This window comes from Eubalaena glacialis, chromosome 17 (assembly GCF_028564815.1).
Source record: "Eubalaena glacialis isolate mEubGla1 chromosome 17, mEubGla1.1.hap2.+ XY, whole genome shotgun sequence".
In the NCBI taxonomy this organism is placed as follows: domain Eukaryota; kingdom Metazoa; phylum Chordata; class Mammalia; order Artiodactyla; family Balaenidae; genus Eubalaena; species Eubalaena glacialis.
In genome coordinates this window covers 6,512,713-6,533,857 of record NC_083732.1, presented here as the reverse complement: position 1 = coordinate 6,533,857, position 21,145 = coordinate 6,512,713, and the positions used below count along the sequence as shown (strand labels likewise).

The window sequence follows — 21,145 nt, the reverse complement described above, 5'->3', positions numbered from 1 at the left end:
ACCCTTGAAAAACACGGGTTTGAACTGGGCAGGTCCACTTACGCGTGGATTTTCTTCTACAGCAAACACTATTACGTGATCTATAATATAGAGTACTACACGATCCGAGGATGGGGAATCGTGGATACAGAGAGCCAATTATAACAGGAGTTTCGACCGCTTGGAGGGTCGACGCCCCGAACCCCTGTGTTGTTCAAGGGTCAACTGTACTTCTACTAACAAAGATATGCATTCTAACTTTAATTCTTGGTCATACACTTAAATAATAGAAAAAGAAAGCGTATGAAACAAAGAGATGACTGGGCATTTAACCTGTGTTTTAATTAAAAATCATAATCTCAATAAATATTAAGTAAAAAATGAGAAGTGCTAGAAAATATTAAAAAAATATCTGGGGGTCGTAGTTATAAAAAAAAAGGAGGGAAGAAATAGGACAATTCAGGAGAAGCCTGACTGTGTTGAAAGTCAAGAGAGATGAGGGAGAAAATTTCCAAGTAGACCTGTCCTTAAAAAAGCCAGGTCAACACATGTTCCTGTATTCTCTACATGTCTCAGAAATCAGTCTCTAATCGGCGAAAAGGATGCAGAAAGGGAGACTTGAGAAATGAAAGACAGGTGCAGAGAGCTGATACTGAATTCTTTCCTATGTTGAGAAATGAGAGGGGAAGAGAGAACCGGTGTGCACAAGGCAACTAAAAAGAACTCGGAAGGGAAGGAATCACATGAAAAGGAACAAAGGGTGCACAAAAGGGTATGTTGGAAACATGGCCAAGGCCGCAATTCAACATGCCACCTGCAGTAACGTGTGGACAAATGGAGGGTCATGTTTACCAGCACACGTAACAAGCTTTATGAAGAGGCAAGCCGTAGCTATTGTAAAGGTGTCCACTCGTACATTACACCATGCACACTGGTTTCTAAATTGTGCTCGGCAAAGTCCTAGGGTTCTTTGGAAATGTCTGAGACAATTCCCTCTTCCTGCAATAAGAGGAGTTCTCTATGTGTTTCCATAACTTGAAGAAAGAGTTTGGCTGCTTAAAATATATCGAAAATAACCAACTTAAGCACACTGCTTTGGCTTCAAGAGCTTAACAATTACCTACGGCAGACAGGGATGCTTACAGCTGTGATCTGAGATACCTACTGCTTTATCTAATCAACAATTCCCCCTGTGAACCCACATAATCGTAATCAGAAAGAGGCAGGATGGCACAGTGGTAAAAAGCACAGACTCGGGGGCCAGAGTGCCCCGTTTGAAGCTCACACGCTAACCACTTCCTCACTCAATCACCCTGGGCAAACTGCTGCATCTGCAAATGGAGTGATAACAGGATCTACGTCAAGGAGCAGTTGTAAAGATGAAATGAGGTAATGACTGTAAAAGTGCTTTGAGGGCCAGGAATGTGGTAACTGCTATCTAAGTATCACCTACTAATATTATCACCAGATTGGTACATCTAATTCCATCAGCAAGGTCTTCATAGTTTATATTTTAGTTTTTACTTTCCAGGTAATTTTGCTTTTCTTATTCTCAAAGAAAATTCATGTTGAACACAGACAAGTACTTTTCTCATTTTAGGGTTTTACCTTCCAAGTTTCTGTCCTTCTCCACTAAAAGCCTTGAACCTCAGTCTAGGTTTTATGTATTCTTGATCCTGATGATCCTCCATATCCAGATTCACGTGGCCTCTGTGAACCAGGCGCTGAAGCTCCGGGGGAATCTCTCTTAAAAGAAGAAAAACCACAGTGAGATACCACCTCACACCTGTCAGAATGGCATTAATCAAAAAGAACACAAATAACAAACGTTGGCGAGGATGTGAAGAAAAGAGAACCCCTGTACACCGTTGGTGGGAATGTAAATTGGTGCAGCCACTGTGGAAAACAATATGGAGGTTTCTCAAAAAACTAAAAATAGAGCTACCAAATGATCCAGCAATTCCACTCTTGAGTATGTATCCAAAAAAACACAAAAGCACTAATTCCAAAAGATGCATGCACCCCAAGGTTCATAGCAGCATTATTTACAATTGCCAAGATATGGAAGCAACCTCAGTGTCCATCAACAGATGAATGGATAAAGAAGATGTGGTACATATATACAATGGAGTACTACTCAGCCATAAAAAAGAATAAAATTTTGCCATTTGCAGCAATACGCATGGACTTAGAGGGCATTATGCTAAATGAAGTAAGTCAGAGAAAGACAAATACTGTATGATATCACTTACATGTGTAATCTAAAAAAATACAACAATCTAGTGAATATAACAACAAAAAAAGAAGCAGACTCACAGATATAGAGAACAAACTAGTAGTTACCAGTGGGGTGGGGGGGAATATTGAGCTAGGGGAGTGGGAGGTACGAACTATTAGATGTAAGACAGGCTACAAGGATGTATTGTACAACACAGGGAATATAGGCAATATTTTGGAGTAACTGTGAATGGAAGGTAACCTTTAAAAATTGTATAAAAATAAAATAAAAATTTAAAAAAAAGGAAAAATGTTTTAGTAAACTTTTCGAAAAATGAATCTACACTGTTGAGATTGTGATAGTTAAGTTGTGAACTTGAAAACAGCAATTTTTGCTTAATTTATAATTTAAAAATTTCCGTGATGATTGACTAGTTCTCGTAGATATTTCTTTCTTAAAGGTGCATCACATTATTCCTTAGTGATTCTCAACATAGGGATTTTGTTGTCACAGGGAGGCTGGAGGGCTTCTGACAGAAGGCCAGATTGTAGGGCAGCAATTTACACCTAAGTCGGCATTAGAAAATCCCGATGAGGACACAACAGTTAATGTGGATATTTATTTCTAAACACCCTGGAGGAAGTTTGGAAATTTGACGGATGATTTTGATTGTCATGTGATTCATGCATGCTGCCCTCCTTTAGGGTCAGGATCGGGGCAGGAGATGCTCTGTCTCGGGGTCTCAACTTACACAATGAAGACTTGTCGGGGGTTCCACAGAACCACTGAGGGTCCCACCAGGGGGTCACATGGATGACAAGGCTGTTTATAACGCCTGAGCCTAAAACCTAAGGCTTAGGCTCTATCTTACATATAAGCAAAAAAAAATTTTTTTTTTTTTGGTATTGTATAAATACGCTTTGAACTTTTCAGGAACTCATCTGCCATATAAACAGAAGGAACATTGCACTTTGTTTTGTTTGGAACTGTACCAAGTGCCTGACTGCAATGCCACTTATAGTAATTAAGTTGCCAAAGTCACACACCTCATTATTCTGTTTTTTGTGTGTCGCATCTACATGAAAAGTGCTAGACTGCACACAGGTGCAGTCTAGGTCAGTCTATCTGTCTGTTTTGTTATGTCTTCTGGTGTAATCATACCTAGGCATTAGACGTTGAAATATGTTTAGTTTTATGATAAATGACCTTCCTTTACTTCTTCACCATATTTAAGATAAATTTTATATGAATGTTTTTAGAAATAATATGCATAGATTGATGATGTTATCTGTAAATTCTTCTTCGAGGGTAGTGAAGATAGTGTTACAAAATATCTGTTATAAAAAAGGGACAATGATTATGCAGCTGACAACCACTATCTGACAATCATTTTTTTCAAGGAGTCTTTTCTAAAATTGTTCTTGATCATAATTTGTACTTGAGGATATGGTGTAGCTCAAATGAAAAAATTCTCTTAGTATACCATGACTGACCACGAGCCTACAACGTCCGTCGAGTATTTTCATTTAATAATAAATTAGTTTTGATCTATATTATAGCACATTCGTCATCATGTTCTTTTCTTCTTCCATCTGGAAGCAAGCGTCATTTCAGCAGTCATGTTGACCTTTACTCAGCAGATGAGCACTTCCCCCACCCAGTGGCTCCCAAGCTCTGCCCAGTGACTCTGCAGGTTTCCAAGTCCACAGCACTGACTTCAACTCTTACCCTTCTGTTTACCACCAGCATACACTGCTTCCCGGGTCAGCTTCCCACCTTTCTCAATGACCTCCCTCCCGCTTACAGCATTTCTTGCTTTTCTTTGGTATTCTGACATTACCTTTGTAGAATTCAAATACAAAATCCATGCTAATTAGTTCTAAAATGCCTTTCCATTAGAGTTCCTTGACCACCTCAACTCCGATGAGTTCCCATCTCCACTCCACTTCAGCCACTCTCCTTGGACAGATTTCATCACTTGGAAAAGCCCCACCTTCAATTACTGGATGGAGTGTAACCTCCTGCTCCAGCCCCTTCACTGCTACTTACACCTCCCAGTTCATGACCAGCCTGACGCCTTTCTTCAGTTGTATTTCTACTTAGGGATGATCACATTGTCAGCTAGTCAAAGCACAATGCAGAAAAGCTTTTATAATCGTAGCAAAATCACTTGATTCCTCATCCTTTAGCCAGAAGGCCTGGTGAGTTATGATGTTCTTTAGATGGGTCGGAGCACTGTAAATCTGGTTTACTTTCACAAAGTGTAACTTCAAACTAACCTTCTGAAATCTTCTGCCAGCAGTAATGCCACTTTAAAAGCTTTCTAATGTAAGGTGCTGAAATTCAGGCATACATGCAATGAGTCACCCTGTCAACAGTAAGCAGGACAGTGGCTTAGTGGATGAACAGCTACCTGCTAATCAATTCACTAATTTATTACATTACGATACCTCTGCTCAGAATTGGGACCATAGCTTCATTGGATTTTGAAAGGGACCAATGACCACTGCTCCCCCCCACCAAGTTAAGAACCACTGACTTACAGATAGCAACATGTCCTTTATATACTTAAAAATACCCTTCCCCCCAGCAACCACCTACAGAATATATTCCAGTATCTCACTCTTAAAAACCAGTAGAGCAGTACTGAACGGCGTTCCGTTTACAAGAAAAAGAAGTTCCACCCTCAGTAACAAATAGAATCCAAGTAACACATCTTACCCTCTCTTAACGGACTCCAGAAACTGAGCATTTGTTGGGTCACTGTAAGGTCTCAATTCTCCATCGTCTAAGCTGAAACCATTGCTCCACAGTTTAAGCAAAATCTGAACCTTTTGGGCGTAGGAAAAAAATACAAGAACGTGTCTGCATTAAACAATTTTAATTTTCAAATGTGATATTTATGATTTACTTTATTTGTACTATTCTTTATTCAGCTGAAATAAAGATATAAACGAAGCCACGTGTGAGATCTATACTTAGCTTAATGAACTGACAATGGCTGAAATAGCAAAGGTCCCATCGCTGGACCCTGGCCTTGAAGTCCAATTATTTCCGGTTCACTGAGAAGACCAAAGTCCTGAGAGCATCCAGCTGCCCCTCCACACCCACTCTTCCCCATCATCTCTACCTGTCTTCTTTTCTTTTTAACATGTTTATTGGAGTATAATTGCTTTACAATGGTGTTAGTTTCTGCTTTATAACAAAGTGAATCAGCTATACATATACATATATCCCCATATCCCCTCCCTCTTGCGTCTCCCTCCCACCCTCCCTATCCCACCCCTCTAGGTGGTCACAAAGCACCGAGCTGATCTCCCTGTGCTATGCAGCTGCTTCCCACTAGCTATCTATTTTACATTTGGTAGTGTATATATGTCCATGCCACTCTCTCACTTCGTCCCAGCTTACCCTTTCCCCTCCCCTTGTCCTCAAGTCCATTCTCTACGTCTGCATCTTTATTCCTGTCCTGCCTCTAGGTTCTTCAGAACCATTTTTTTTCCTTAGATTCCATATATATGTGTTAGCATATGGTATTTGCTTTTCTCTTTCTGACTGACTTCACTCTGTATGACAGACTCTAGGTCCATCTACCGCACTACAAATAACTCAATTTCGTTTCTTTTTATGGCTGAGTAATATTCCATTGTATATATGTGCCACATCTTCTTTATCCATTCATTTGTCGATGGACACTTAGGTTACTTCCATGTCCTGGCTATTGTAAATAGAGCTGCAATGAACATTGTGGTACATGACTCTTTTTGAATTATGGTTTTCTCAGGGTATATGCCCAGTAGTGGGATTGCTGGTCTACCCGTCTTCTTCTCTGCCACAGAGCTAAACTATTTATGCCAGGGGGCCAGACAGAACCTCCAGAGACCCTCTAAGGCTAAACTATACATGTTTAAAATGAAACGTAACTCCAAAATTTCAAAAGGCGAAAACAAAGAATGACTTTAGGCATTTCTATGTTCATAACTCAGCTAATTCTATATCATGATGGTATGTCATTTATAATAATTATTATAACATATATGTAAGCTCATTTTGACAGTGAGTCATACATTCTTTCAACAAATAGTTATGTATCTCTAAGTGCAAGGCACAATTGAGATATAAAATACAAAATTTAAGTATGAAAACTTACATATAATTGTAAGTCCTTTTAATCCATGCTTCAAAAAGTAACAGAACAAAAAGAGATTATATTATCAATTTTTAATTTTGTAACAAACGGTAGTAACTAGAGGCAAAAATCTACAATTTTTCATTTTCTTTCTGTACGTACATCTTGCAACTGAGTTTCTCCATAGATGTATTCAGACCGCTTACAAAAGGAATTACCCAATCTGTACCCTCCACCTGTAAAAGACTAAAACACACACATAGCAAATGAGCTAAAAATTCACCGAGGCTTATCAAGCAAAATGGTATGATAATGTGTGATAATATATTTTAAAACTATATCAATTATAATTAGCCAAACTGGTTTATATTTTCCAGGAAATTTTTATATTAAAATAAAGGTCTTATATTACAGAGAGGTATACTCTAGTAAGAAATTATGTTTCTTCCCACAAAAACATTAGTGACTCAGAAGCTGAAATAACTTAGGCCAACCTTAAACTAAGAAATGCATTATACACTGAAATAATATTTTCAAGTAGAAACAGACTTTAAAACCCACCTTTACTATTTTATGACAAGTCTTATAATAATTATAATTCTTGAATATTTCACAAAGTAAATAAGAGTTTCATAGAGAAAGGAAGAATTTTATAAATGAGTATAAATTATCCTGAAGAAAAGCTCCATACTTACAAGCTGCTTTGATTCAACTGTAACAAATCAACTAGACTGTACTTTTTGTTCTGTTATACTAATTACAAGCTCTTCTATTTTTCAGGTAAGATAGCTTATGAGGTAAAACTGCTGTTTCTTTTAATCACCATTCATATCATAAATGAGCTATTAATCATCACATTGCTTTCCTTTCTATAGACTAAATTATATCAATCCTGTATTTTTCTTACAGAATTGGAGAACTTGCAAGAACCAAAATTACCTGAGACTTAACTGAAAGAGAATTTCAAACTGTGGGTAAAGAACGAAATGAAAACTAAAAGTTAAGTTTCATTTAACAAGAGCGGTTCTGAGCAGTGGATGACTCTCACAATTACCAGACAGGCCCCCTAGGCACATTGGACACCTACTGAGCCATAATCCCTGAGGCCACATGGTGGTTTAGAAAACCTCCCAAATGATTTTGATGAGGGAACTCAGGTTGGGAAATGATAATTATAAGAATATATGACAATTATACACAAAAAGATACTTGAAGTCTTCTTTGATATACCAGTACTCTGCCAGCTGACATAGTTATAAAAGTTGTATAAAAGTTTTATAGGAATTTAAGGCACAAAAACAACTTAGTGGAGAAAGGAGAGCCTTTCAACACACAATGGTGAAGCACTTGGACCTCCACAAGGAGAATAATGAACCTCGATGTAAACTTTATAGAAAATTAACTCAAAATGAATCATAAGTTTAAATGCAAAAAGAAAAACGATAAAAAATGTTCTAGATAACATGAAAGAAAATCTTCAGGACCTACAGTTAGATGAAGAGTTCTTAGACAAGATACCAAATACATAAAAGGAAAAAAAAGGAGAAACTGGACTTTATCAAAATGAAAACTTTTGCCCCGTGACAAATCCTGGTAAGAGGATGAAAAGACAAGCTACAGTCCAGGAGAAACTATCCGCAGACCATATATCTGACCAAGGACTCATACCTATTAAAATATGTACAGAACTCTCAAAAGTCAACAGTAACAAAACAAACAATCCAATTAGAAAATGGGCAAAAGTCAGTTTACTGAAGAGGATAATAAAGATAATGGCAAATAAGCACATGAAAAGATGTTCACTATCACTAGCCATTAGGAAAATGCAACTGAACATGATTGATTAGCCATTAAGAAAACGCAAATCTAAACCACAGTGAGTTATCACTACACACCTATCAAAATGGCTAAAATTATAAACAGTGATATTACCAAATGCTGGCAAGGATGCGGAGAAACCAGATCCCTCATACACGGTGGAAAACGGTTTGGCAGTTTCTTAAAAACCTAAACATATACATACCCTTCGACCAGGCAGCTGCACTCCTGGGCATTTATCCTAAAGAAATAAAAACTATTTACATACAAAAACACAACTGCTCACAGTAGCTATATGTCTTTCTTCCTTCCTTCCTTCCTTCCTTCCTTTTCTCTCTCTCTCTCTCTCTTTCTTTCTATTCATTTCGTTAGTTAGTTGTGCCGGGTCTTAGTTGTGGCAGGTGGGCTCCTTAGTTGCGGCTTGCCAGCTCCTTAGTTGAGGCATGCGATCTCTTAGTTGTGGCATGCATGTGGGATCTAGTTCCTAGCCAGGGATTGAACCCGGGCCCCCTGCATTGGGAGCATGGAGTCCTAACCACCGCGCCACCGGGTAAGTCCCAGTAGCTATATTTCTAATGGCCCAAAACTAGAAACACCTAAAATTTCCCTCAATAAGTGAAGAGTTAACAAACGGTGGTACATCCACACCATGAGCGCTACTCAGGAATAAAAAAGAAGGATCTACTGATACACTCAATAGCTGATGGATCTCAAGGGCTTAAGCAGAGTGAAAAAAAGCTACTCCTAAAAGGTCACATACTGTACGATTCCATTTGTATAACATTCTCGATATTACAAAATTACAGAGATGGAGAACAGATTAGTGGTGGCCAGAGGTCTACTGAGGGCGGGGGCGGTGGCAGTGACTCTAAAGGGGGCCACCAAGAGGAGACTGTCGTGATGATGGACAGCATCCAGATCGAGGAGGTCACCACGCAAATCTGCACCTGTGATAAAATGGCACAGACCTACACACAAACCCTGCACCAAGGTCAAATTCCTCCTTTGCCACTGAACTATAATTATGTAACAACCGCTGGGGGAAACTGGGTGAAAGGTGCATAAGACCTCTCTGCATTCTTTGGCAAATTATTGTGACTCTATAATTATTTCAAGATAAAAAGGTAAACAGAGAAGTTTCATAGAAATGTTAAGAAACTGCCTCAACTTTCGACCATTTGTAGAAAGATTATATAGACATAAAAATAAAGCAAATATTTGAAACAAATATACAGTTAGAAAAACAATGTTTGCAACTAATATAAAAATCTTTAGGAGATCAAATATATAAACAGCAAATTTAGTTTTTTTTTTAAACTTTAATGTTACATTGCTTTTATCTTTTATTATTTATTTCTTTATTTTATTGCTTGGCAACGCTGGGTGGCATGTGGGAACTTAGTTCCCTGACCACGCCCCCTGCAGTGGACGCTTGGAGTCAACCACTGGACCACCAGGGAAGTCCCAGTAGCATATTTAGTTTTAAAAATTCAGCCCTTACCTTAGATTTGTCATCACCCGAAGCTCTTGTGGCTTCATTCAGAGGGACAGCCCCATGTTCCCTTGCCTCTTTGAAAAGTTCATTCACAATTTTCCCAGTTGAAGGTCGAACTATATGTAATCCACTGCATTCATGTTCACTTGAATAGAACCTTTAAACATTACAGTTCATGAATAAAAACAGAATACAAACATAAACTACTTTAAAGCAAAAAGCTACACAGTCTTAGGAAATGACTTTTATTTAAAGAGAGCCATTTCTAAGGCCTTTGTGGAAATACTTAATTTTAAAAAACGGGATTAAGGAATTAAGTAGTATCAGTAGTTTGCAGAGATTCTGGTAGCAAGTTCAGCATCCCCCCTGAGAACTAACTAGTTTGTTTCTTCCTCACTTACCCTCTGTAACTGCTTATCTATCACTCGAATCTCTTTGACAGCTGACAACCAGAAGCTAAGCCTCTTCCCCCGAGGAATCCACATTCAGTAGGATCTGGTCAGTGAAGAGACTTCTATATGTAGATGCTGTAAATATCTAAATCTGGACCACAGGGCTACACATACAGTTTACTCCTCAGAGAGTTCTCATTGAAAAATTATAACCTCCCTGTGTTAAAGGTAAATAACTTAGACCACAAACAATTTTCTCAGTGTTAACTATGTAGTGAATAATTTCTCCTTTCTTTTCTATTTCATAATGGTCCTAGGGAATATAAACATTTCCTTCACATAAATTAGTACCCTATTTTATCTTTCAAGATTTTTTACAATCAAGAATATCAGAAAATATAACCAATGAAATATCAACATGGAGACTTCCAGAATAAGGTGACAATCAAAGCTCATATCCTTGACTACCCATACCCTCCAATTCAGTTCCCAATTTGCACTGAACTGACTCACAAAACAAAGGGGGAAAATTATATCAGCACTGGAGTCTAGGAATAGAAGTCACCTTCGGGACTTTCCCAAAATTAGTATATGCAAAACTAAGCAGGAAAGGGAAGGGCAGCCCAGCTCTCAATTCACTGTAAGTGGAAGAAAGATCTACACGGAGAACAGTGGACACCAGCATTACGCCACTAACAAGGCCAGCTCACAGCTACTGAGGGGGGGGTGGGGTGGGCTCCAAGCTGCTAGTGCTCTGGTCAAGTACACTGAGGACTAAGTCACCCAGAGCAGGAGCCTACGGAAGGCTTCCTGCCCAGCTGATGCTCAGAGGGCCCGGTACAGACAAGCAAGGCCGAACGCTGCCACGGCAGGCTCTTACGACAGGGGTCAGTGTTAGAAGGCGCTTGACAGCAGATGCCTTAAATGGCAGCACTGAGAAGGGAAGGGAAGGGAAGGGAAGAGAAGGGAGGGAGGGAGGGGGAGCAGGGAAGGGGAAGGGAGGGGGAGCGGGGAAGGGGAAGGGAGGGGGAGCGGGGAAGGGGAAGGGGAAGGGAGGGGGAGCGGGGAAGGGGAAGGGGAAGCAAAGCTTCCTGCTGCAGCTACTCCTGTGGTAGCCCCTTCCCTCCTGTCTCCTGTCCCTAATCTGGCAAAGTACAACGATAGAGTTCCTTTTTCTCAGCCTTGGTCAGAAAGACCTTACAGGAAAAATCTGACTTAGGAAAAGATTTACTAACTTCTTTACGGTCACTGATTTTTTATTACCGGTATAAGAAATCTTTGCCTACCTCAGGGTCTATTTTCTTCTAGAAGTTTTATTGTTTTCCACAATCCATCCTTCTCCTCTTTCATAAGTATGCCTATATAATTGACTCTCCTTCTCTATTTAAATTCATCTGATCATCAACGTTTGTCCACTCCCATAGATAGCAACCTCCTCTATACAGAGGACTCTCAAATATATGTCTTTAGACCTTCTTACTTAACGGCCCGGTGCTGAACTGAAAAGCACCTACTTGAATCCAGTTCATCTCTTCCCATTAACGATCACATTTTCCCTGGATACCAGATTAAGAAGCTTTCAGTCTTCCCTCTTTCCCGTTCACTTACTCTCTATATTCCACGTCATCACGTTTCTACAATAAATTCTTTGAAAGTATCCCACACCAATTTCACCGCTTTCTGCTCCATTCCACTGACACCATCCTAACCTCAAATTTTATGACCACATTCTTTGGATTACTGCAGTTGTCTTCTTCTTGATTTGTCTCCTTATCTTGTTCTTCCCATTACAATTTACCTTATATGGTACTGCCAGACCTACTTTCCCAAAAGTATAGTAATAATAACTAACATTTATCAACTGCTCATTTAATCCTCATAACAATGGCATTATCCCCACTTTCCAAATAATAAAACTGAAGCTTAGGGAATTAAAAAAACTTGTCCACAGGCAAAACTTTATCAGAACAGAGAGAAAAAAAAGATAGAAAACTGAGGTGTGTCTATGTCCAGAATCAAAGCTTTATCGCTCTACTATAGTTTTTATGGTAAAAGCTACAGTGAAAAACATACACTGGCTTCCCCCTGCCTTGCGCACAAGAGCAGCCCTCCTTGGCCGTCAAGGCTGGCCGTGATGTGGCTGCATCAGGGCTGGATGCATAATGTGTGGGCCGGCGGCAAAATGAAGTAGGAGTCTCCTTGCTCAAAGTGTATTGAGAATTTCAGGACAGTCATACAAAGCGTCAAACCAAGCTCGCGGCCCTTCCCGGAGAGGGGCTCTGGGTGAACGCTGAGGCCCCACGTCCACGAAGCACACACGGCAGCACCCCGCCCACCCAGCCTCACCTGCCACGAGTCTACTCAAGCTCTGCTGCCCCTTTCTGGCTCGCTCTTGGCATTTTTATTATTTTTTCTTCTGGGCCTATTTCGTTCCTTGTCTTCTGTGCTTATACACATCCTAATAATCTTTTAAGGCCCAGCTAGGTACCAACACTGTGCTAGACATTTTATACACTTACTGAATTCTCAAAACCATCCTAGTGTCTCATGACTTGTAGGGGACATTTTTTTTAAGTTCTTACATTTTTGAACAAGAAGACTCACATTTTTAAAGTTCTATTTGTGACAGAGAAGCTTTTGTGGATGAATATGTAAAAGCAGGTGTCAGGCTAACTTCTGTGAGTTTTTCTGTAGATCTTGCCCCTCCTCTTGTAAATTAAAAATAGATCACACGACGTCTAGAGTACTTAAGTTTCACGTTATGTACACAGTGAAAATATACTGGCTTAAAATGACAATGAACAGATGAATGTTTTGATATCTAATGTTGTCCAAGAAGGTGGACCATTAATTAAGACTGTTTTCTGTACCAGACAAAGCGGTAGACATGCAATGAAACCCGGCAGATGTCAATGCTGAATATGAAGTCAAGAGAACTGCATACTTAGTATTTGAAAATATCACACTTCGCAAGAAGAAAACATTGCCAATAATTTGCTTCATATTGTATTTTAAGCAGATTAAACATAGTAAAAGCATCAACCAATATATTTAAGGCAGCTCCTCTTTTTGGATATGTAAATAATTCTAGAAATCAAATCTGAGGCACAAAGTCCTTAAAAATTGCATTATCAAATTATAACTGTTAACGGCAACACTGTTTCAGATAGCATAAAAGAGAAAAAACCACTCATTGAAGTATCTTAAGATTATATTCGAATAGCAAGGAAAATATTAATACACTAATCTTGTTTTAAGAAGTCAAATATTTTGATTTGTTATACCAACAAATTAAGTCATTCAAAATCTGTTCAAACTGGGGAACAGTGGCCAAATAGTTAATGAGTAAAACTTTGGTACATTATTATTTTGAGCGCTTTCAAAATTTCAGAGACTGTATAGATTAAGGAAGCAGTTAAAATATATAATATTTTATATATATATTATATATATATGTCTATGTATGTGTGTATAGGCATACACACATAGACAAACATACATATTAAATAAGAATTAAATGAAAGGGAAGGATATTCAAACAGTGCCAAGATACCAACCTGCAGATTATAAAGGAAAAACTGTACCTTCCGATGGAGTGGTGTGGTGGTCAGCACCTTAACCAAGTGAACATAGCACCAATAGTGGGAAAACCTGAAACCATATGGCTCCTGATGTGATATAATACATAGCAGAAAACATCACTAACTAGTGTTCTTAACAAATACGTTTAACAAGAATTTAATCGTGAGGAAACAATGACCTTGAATGTGGGACATTTTAAAAGACATCTGGCCCCGGCTCTTCAAAGTCAATGTAATAAGCTTTAGATTATATAGATGAGCTAAAAGCAGACAACAGAAAGGTTGGGAAAAATGCTCTGGATTCAGATACCAAACAGGCATCATCAGTGGAATGCAAGGTCCTTGGCTGGATCCTAAACCCGAAAGGCTCTAAGAGTATCTGACTATAGACTACGGATTAAATGATTTATGCAATTAGTGTTCATTTTCTAGTGTTCATATAAATTTCATCAAGTTCATTTTCTAAGGTGTGATGTGTTATCAAGGTTATAAAGGAGTGTGGGCTTCTTCTTAGGGGGTGCAGGCTGAAGCCTCTAGGGATGAAGTGCTATGATGGCTGCAATTTACTTCCAGATGGTTGAGTAAAAGACAGCGTGTGCACCAATGTACTGCTGTATAAAACATGTTAACAACTGGTGAATACCGGAGCAGACACAGCATATATTCATTGTCCTTATCTTTGATTATCTATGGATTTTAAAATTTGTAAAATAAAAAGTTGGGGTGAAAATTATATATATTATTCTTTCTTTCCATTCAGGTCCCGAAAGGGATGTCATTTTACCTCCCCTACAGAAAGAAAGAAGGTAGACTAGTGACAAACAAAAAAAGAAAGAATAACTGCCAGTGAATTTTTCAACTTTTGATAAAAGAACAGACTTTCTGAAAATGAGATATAATGGGAAAATTCAAGTTTCTCCCCCGTAATGAGATTTGCCGTACTAAAAGGACATTAAGGAAAACATTCCTGGAAACAAGAAAACTCATGACAATAAAATATACCTGGTTCTCATCTCTTAAAACTTCACTGTTGGTGGTTTTTATAGTTCAGGGATTTTAACAATAGCAAATACTACCTAGAAGATCACTATTAGATGGGTCATCACCCAACAGAAGGAAAGACAGATTCCTGAAGTTATAGATTCTTAAATGAAGGACAGAAGACACAGAGGGGCTCCATGGATGGGCTTTAAGAAACACAAAAACCCTTAAAAACGACGGAAAAAATTGTACATAAGTCTTGTTCTGGGGGAGAGGGGGTATAGCTTTCATCAGATCCTCAGTGAGTCCAATGACTCAAAAAAGAACCACGGTGCCCAAGAAAAATACTATTCAGTATATTATGCTATGTGATGTCTATCAAAATATTAAGTATTTAATATAATTTTCCCATAAGTTTCTTCTGGCTTTCTGACTATTAAAGTTTCAGAAATAGTATCTAAAAAACACTTATTTTAAGAAGTTATAGTTAAAAATAAATTCCCAGGGCCATTTAAAATAATGTGGGATTAGTGAACTAAAAAGGGATACAAGTTTAAAAAACAAAACAAAACTTACCTTTGAGGTGGTGTTCGTGGGCTTTTAAAGGCTGTAGCGTGAGGTCTATCAGATTTGGAAGCTTTGCATTTCACTTCATCTTCATATAATTCTGCCAAGGCCAACTACAGAATAACAGATTTGTTATAAAGTATAAAAACACTAGAAATAAACCCTTCTACACAATGACAAGTTATGAGTAGAAAATTAACTTGTAATTGAGTAGTAAAGATGTCTAATGAAAAATGAAGGCTGCCGCTTCAGAAGATGACTCCCTTCCAAAATAAAACCACTGCATCTCTCATTTATAAAACGAACCAAAATGCCACATATAGTAGAATAAATTAAAGTTACAATAATTGTTTAATTACTTTCAATGAACTATTCAACAGTTTCAAAAACTATTTGGTAACAGATCATTTTCAAAGTTGGACCTACAATTCTTTTAAAAATACTTGAAGATGTTTCACACTAATGTCAGTTTGCTCTCATCAGATCCCATAAAAATATTTCACTTAGCTGTTCAAGTTTTCAAAATCTGAGTACATAAAATAATTCCAAAATTATTCTACTTAAAAGTTTACCAGACATATAAATTTCATCAAGTTTAGGAAAAGGAGCTTCTTTTCAATGAATGATATACACAGTTTATAAAACTTTTAGAAAGCAATATTACCAAATTACGCTTTATAGATATATGGCTGGACATCTTCAAAATGAAATAAAGCATGGTTTTTGAAACTGGAATTTTAAGAAGTTATCAAAATATTTCATTATCATATAAGTAATTTTATTCCCACTTCTGACTTCCTTGGACAACTCAAAAACTTTCCTTTATGCCCCTTGTGGCTATTTATAATTGGCATGACCATAATCTTTGGAAAATTTTTTAAAAAAAGACAAAAAAAAATCCCCAAATCCCCCCAAAACCCAGATGAAGTGCCCCTTCTAGAAACATGAGAAATATGAAAACTATCTCCAGGGATTCTTTCCTCAGTAGGAAAAGAAAAATAGGGAACTGGGGCAAAGTTAATTCTCTGAAGATTCCATTAATCAACCTTTAAAATATGCACACAAGAAAACAAAAATGAAAGTCTTTATTTTTCCCACCTAATTTTTTACCTCCACCCCATACACATATGTCAACTTTCATATTTTTAACACGGAAATTTTGCAGGAAATCCTAATTATAAAAGTGCTGTGTAGCCTAGAAGACTTATTAAAATCCTAACTTAGGCTCTTACTGTGTGAGCTTGGGCAAATTATTTAACTTCTCTGAGCCTTAGTTCCCTCATCTTTTAATGCCTATTAAAAAAATCCCTTAGAGGTATTACATAATGTATGTGAAGCACAAGGCAAGTGCTCCATTACCAGAAGATATTATTAAGAAATGCTCAGCAATGATTGTGTCAGTGTTTCATTTTCCCCAAGGTTTCTTTTCTTCCTGCAGTGTTATCTATATATCTTCTACGGTCTTTTCCTACTTATCCTCTCCAAAAGGAGAAAACAAAACAAAACAAAAAACCCACCACAAAACAAACGAGAGAGACAGAGACAGAGACAGACAGACACTCTGACTACTTGGGCCCAAAGTTTTCAGAAATTTTTACCTCCCTGAAATTTCTTCAAAACCGTATTCCTTTATGGATTTCCTCATGAGCTGATAATATTGCTCTATGAATTACTTTTATGCTATTCCTATTCCCATCAATGAAAATGTTATCTGTATGTCAAAGGCCCATTTCAGGCATCCTTCACGAAGCCTTTTCTAATTTTCTTAACTAAAGTGGTATTTCTTTTCCAAATCCTTATAGCACATTTATATTAAACATTACATTGTCATCACTTGTATACTTTTCTTACTATTTCATCGCCCCTACTATAATTTAGGTTTCCCAAATTGTTTCTAACATAGCACATGATAGGCACCTGACAAATTCTTGTTGAATTACGTAGACTACAACTCAACATGAATCATAAAGAGACAAAGATAATGTTATAGATTTAAAAACTGAGATATTTGCTATAGTTTTGTACCTTGCTTTTTGCTTTAAGAAGGTTTGAATAAACCCTGTCAATCAAATAATCTTCTTCTATAAAATAAATGAATAATGCAAACAATGCCTTTTGACTCCATGGAATGTGGAATATATATTAACAATATAGGAATATGGAGAAAATTACATTACAGCAGGGAGTCCACCTAGCTGAAAGGTCCAAGTTATCACCAGTACATCATTAACTTAGAGGAAACTGAATGATATTTAGAGGGAATTAATGCCAGGATCCATGATGTACCTGAAGCATCATATGGCATAAGTTCATAAGCAAATATTTTAAACAAAGTTAATGTATATTATTTGACATAGCAAATGACACCACATCAGAAGAGGAAATTAACTGATGCACTGGTTAAAACCAGTAGAAAACAACAATAAAATCTCCGTCAAATAAAGAGATAAAAATGTATGCATTGTGAAGTAAAGATGCACGGTGAATTATCAGGACAGACTTCCATGAGCTAAACAACTAGATTATGAAGATATTTCAATTACACAGAGAGAATAAAGTATGTAAGCCCTGATAATCTTTCCTCTAGAATTTGAAATGTGAAGAATGTGAGAAAAGAACCTGAAATTGTGGGTGAGAACATCAAATACATAGCAAAAGATGAAAAGTACTGGAATTCCCAGTCTTAGAGGGACAACTGCCAGGAGGGATAACACAGATGTTTCAATCTAGAATAGCAACATCAGCACCACCTGGGGACCCTTGAAAACGGCAGATGCTCAAACCCCAACCTAGACCAAGTGATTCAGAAACTCAGGGCTGGGGTCCGGTGTCCGTGCTTAAACAAGTCTTCCAGGGGACTGATGTATGTTAAAACTGAGAACCAACGATACGGGACACTGACATCAATAGGACGGGGGTACCTGTGACAAGTGCAACACAGTGCCAGACATCTGTACACTTTTCTTACTGACAGAACTCCCCTCTTTGCCCCATCCAAAGCCCACTCGGAACCCTAGGAAGTACTGAAGTTATTAGCCCCAATTCTCCTCAACTCCAACCTATATGTAAACAAAGAAATAAAAACAGAAATCTTTTTCTTTTGATATCATTCTGGAGGAAACCTGGGACAGAAGCATACGATCAAATGCCTTAACTGTTAACCCCGTTGTGTGGATGGACTGAGGGGCATGAGAAGAGACAAAGGGCTCTGGAAATGTTCACAAACACTAATGAACACTGAGGTTTTGGGGGTGAGTACTGTCACTAACAATCCTATCCCAAACTTTCCCACTGAATGTTCCCAATTTTGGAGGAGGAAAGGACCTAAGATCTACTCTCAGTGTGAGATCCATGGGAGATTTCTGAATTTGTGAGTCAGAGGCTCACGGTGCTGGGAGGCTTTTTGGGAGACGACGATCCATCTTTCCTCTTGCGGTGAATGAGGAAATCTCTCCTAATGTAGATGCCGACAAACCCTACACTGCATGGCAGCTAAGAAATAGGTACTTAGTGGTACTTTTGCTATTTCCAATTATACTGTGAAAGACTCTGAGAGCGAGTTGTCAGGAAAGTTAAGGAGTATCTACTGAAAATTGAACCAAATGGGTAACTCTTAAAATAAGCATGGCTAGATTAAACAATAAAATAATCCCCAAATAACCAATATCCAAGAAACCAGCTGGGGAGACAACATTATCCAATTCTTTTAAATCTTTGATACATACTCTATTTCTTCATATGCCATCACTTGGTTGTTTTCAGGTTTCTTTGCAAATTCTTCACATTCTTATTAAATTCTAAGGGAAACATTATGAATACTTAGTGTATTTGATATTCCAAATCACATTCATAAAAAATCAGTTATCTACTTGAACCTACCTACCAGAAGGTAGACAGGGGATGGAAAAAAAAAAAAAACCCCAAAAAACCCTATTTTCTAATTGATGGTGGAAAGGAAGGAATTCTCACAATTGGCGACATCTACCACAATATCTCCAACAATTTATCATATCTTAATCCAGTGGAGGAAGTATAAATTTGTCAAGTATCAGGTGATCATTAACCAAGCTGTTCTCATTTTTCACATAAAAAGAAGAAATAGATTTAAATTAGAGAAAGGATATTAAGTCACACAGTTTTAAGTTTAATAGCATTAGCATGGACTAACCAGTGAAAGTTATAGTATTTTTCTCCTTTAAGGGAAAAAGAACCAAATATTTACTAAGCAAGTCTGATCTAGGATAATATGGGACTGAACAGACACTTTATAGACATTTCTTTATTTCATCCTTGACACCACCATCACCTCTAGTTCACAGATAAAGACACTGAGGATGAGAGAGGTTAAGACATTTTCCCGATATTCACATAACTACTAAGTGTCAGGGTCAAGATGCAAACCGAAGTTGTTCTGACCAGAAACTCCATTTTTTCCCTGACAGTCCATGCTGCCTCTTAGTGATACCGGTCTTCAACAGAAAATACAAGGTGGATGAGACCTTCCTGCCCCTTGATTCTGTTTACTGCTACTGAACTGACTTATGAACACTGGAACTCTTCTACATTGAGTTCATCTCCTAACCTGACACCGATCTCTCCATTCTCCAAATTTGTCATTTTATGCACTGCTTATTTTGGCACTAATTCATACTCCATCTCAAAATGTTATGGTAAATATATGCGTATCTTATTTCTGCAAAAATAGGTAGAAATGTCTTTTATACTTCTATGCCCTTCAACAGTGTCCCAGCACCAACTGTGGATTTGAGGTCCTATTTATCTCTGCATTCCCGAGCTTAGCAGTATGTTACAAGGCAGGTGGTCAATGTATGTTTGTTCAAAGAAATAGAATGAAGGTGTAACAATGAAGTAATAGAACTTTTCTACCAAGGCTTGTGGACTGAGTGTCATTTATTTTTAATTATAGCTCCCTACAGATGTTTACTTTTTGAATTTTATCAATGATCTTACAAAGAGAGTTAAAAAAAATCCCTCTAAAATGAGTAGTGTGAAGCATCTGACGGAGCAAGATCTGGTGCGCTGGTATTTAGCTAACTAATGTCAAGGTCCTGTAACATTACAAAGTTTTATTTCTCTGTTTCTTATGTGCAATGTTTTCTAGACTCTAAGCTGTTACAACTAGGCTGCGCAAGCCGTAGGATGAAATACTTTTTAGTTCACCCCTTTAAAAGGGAAAAGCTATCTGATAAAAAGGAACCCTTTTTACACGTTAAGTAATCGAGCCACAAACAGCATGCAAGACAAACAAGATCAAACCAGCCCACGCTGTGACTCGATTTCCCCACGGCCACCGCAGAGCTTTCTTCTGCAGTGAGTCTGACCGGAGCATCAACCGGTGAAGCACTCAACTGCCCCCTAACCTCCCAAACGCCATTCGACATCAGCAGCTGCTTCTTAAACTGCAAGTGGGGTGGAGGGGAAACGAGGCAGGGGCACCACTGACAGCCGGGCTCGGACACTTGTTTCCACCGACGCCGCTGCCCGGCGTGCCGCCGGGGGCGGACCCGCGGCGCCGGAATCACAGTTCGGTCCCCGGGCCGGTCTGGGGAAGCTCGGCCGCGGCCAGGGCGGTTCCACACGCCCCCGGCCGCGCCGTCCCCGACGCCGCGCCCCCGCCCCGCCGCTCGCCGCTCGCCGCACCTGCAAGTCCCGCGCGCTCGGGGGCCGCGGCCCCGCCGCCCTCGGCCCCTCCTCGCCCGCCTCGCTGCCGCCGCCGCCCTCCGCCATCTTTCACCCGCTCCCGGCACCGCCACCGCCGCCGCCGAAGCGTCTCCCGCGACTTCCGGGGCCGGTTGCCTGGCAACCGCGGGGCGGGGCGGTCCCTGCAAGCCCCCGCCTCCCCCGGCCCCGGCGCGCCCTTCTTCCGGCGCCCGCCCACCTGTGCGGTCCCGCTTCTTTCCTTAAAGGAAGTTGGCTCAGAATTTCCCCGCCAAGAAGCCTCTGCGTAAACCCGGAGGCTGCTGG

The 21,145-nt window shown here is 39.0% G+C and overlaps 1 protein-coding gene across 7 annotated transcripts in view; it reads right to left on the bottom strand.

The window, feature by feature from the left end:
- The window catches only part of UBXN2B (UBX domain protein 2B), a 44,152-nt gene extending 23,222 nt beyond the window's left edge, over nucleotides 1–20,930 (bottom strand). For all 7 annotated transcript variants that reach the window (XR_009697648.1, XR_009697647.1, XR_009697649.1 and 4 more), the window contains exons 1-6: nucleotides 20,822–20,930; nucleotides 15,170–15,273; nucleotides 9,646–9,796; nucleotides 6,489–6,572; nucleotides 4,919–5,028; nucleotides 1,588–1,725 (exon numbers count right to left, since the gene is read on the bottom strand). Coding sequence is in view for 2 of the 7 variants with exons in the window: in XM_061171663.1 (XP_061027646.1) it covers nucleotides 1,588–1,725; nucleotides 4,919–5,028; nucleotides 6,489–6,572; nucleotides 9,646–9,796; nucleotides 15,170–15,273; nucleotides 20,822–20,908 (674 nt within the window). In the remaining 5 variants the exon portion in view is untranslated. The remainder of the gene's footprint in view (nucleotides 1–1,587; nucleotides 1,726–4,918; nucleotides 5,029–6,488; nucleotides 6,573–9,645; nucleotides 9,797–15,169; nucleotides 15,274–20,821) is intronic.
- Nucleotides 20,931–21,145: the final 215 nt, after the last annotated feature.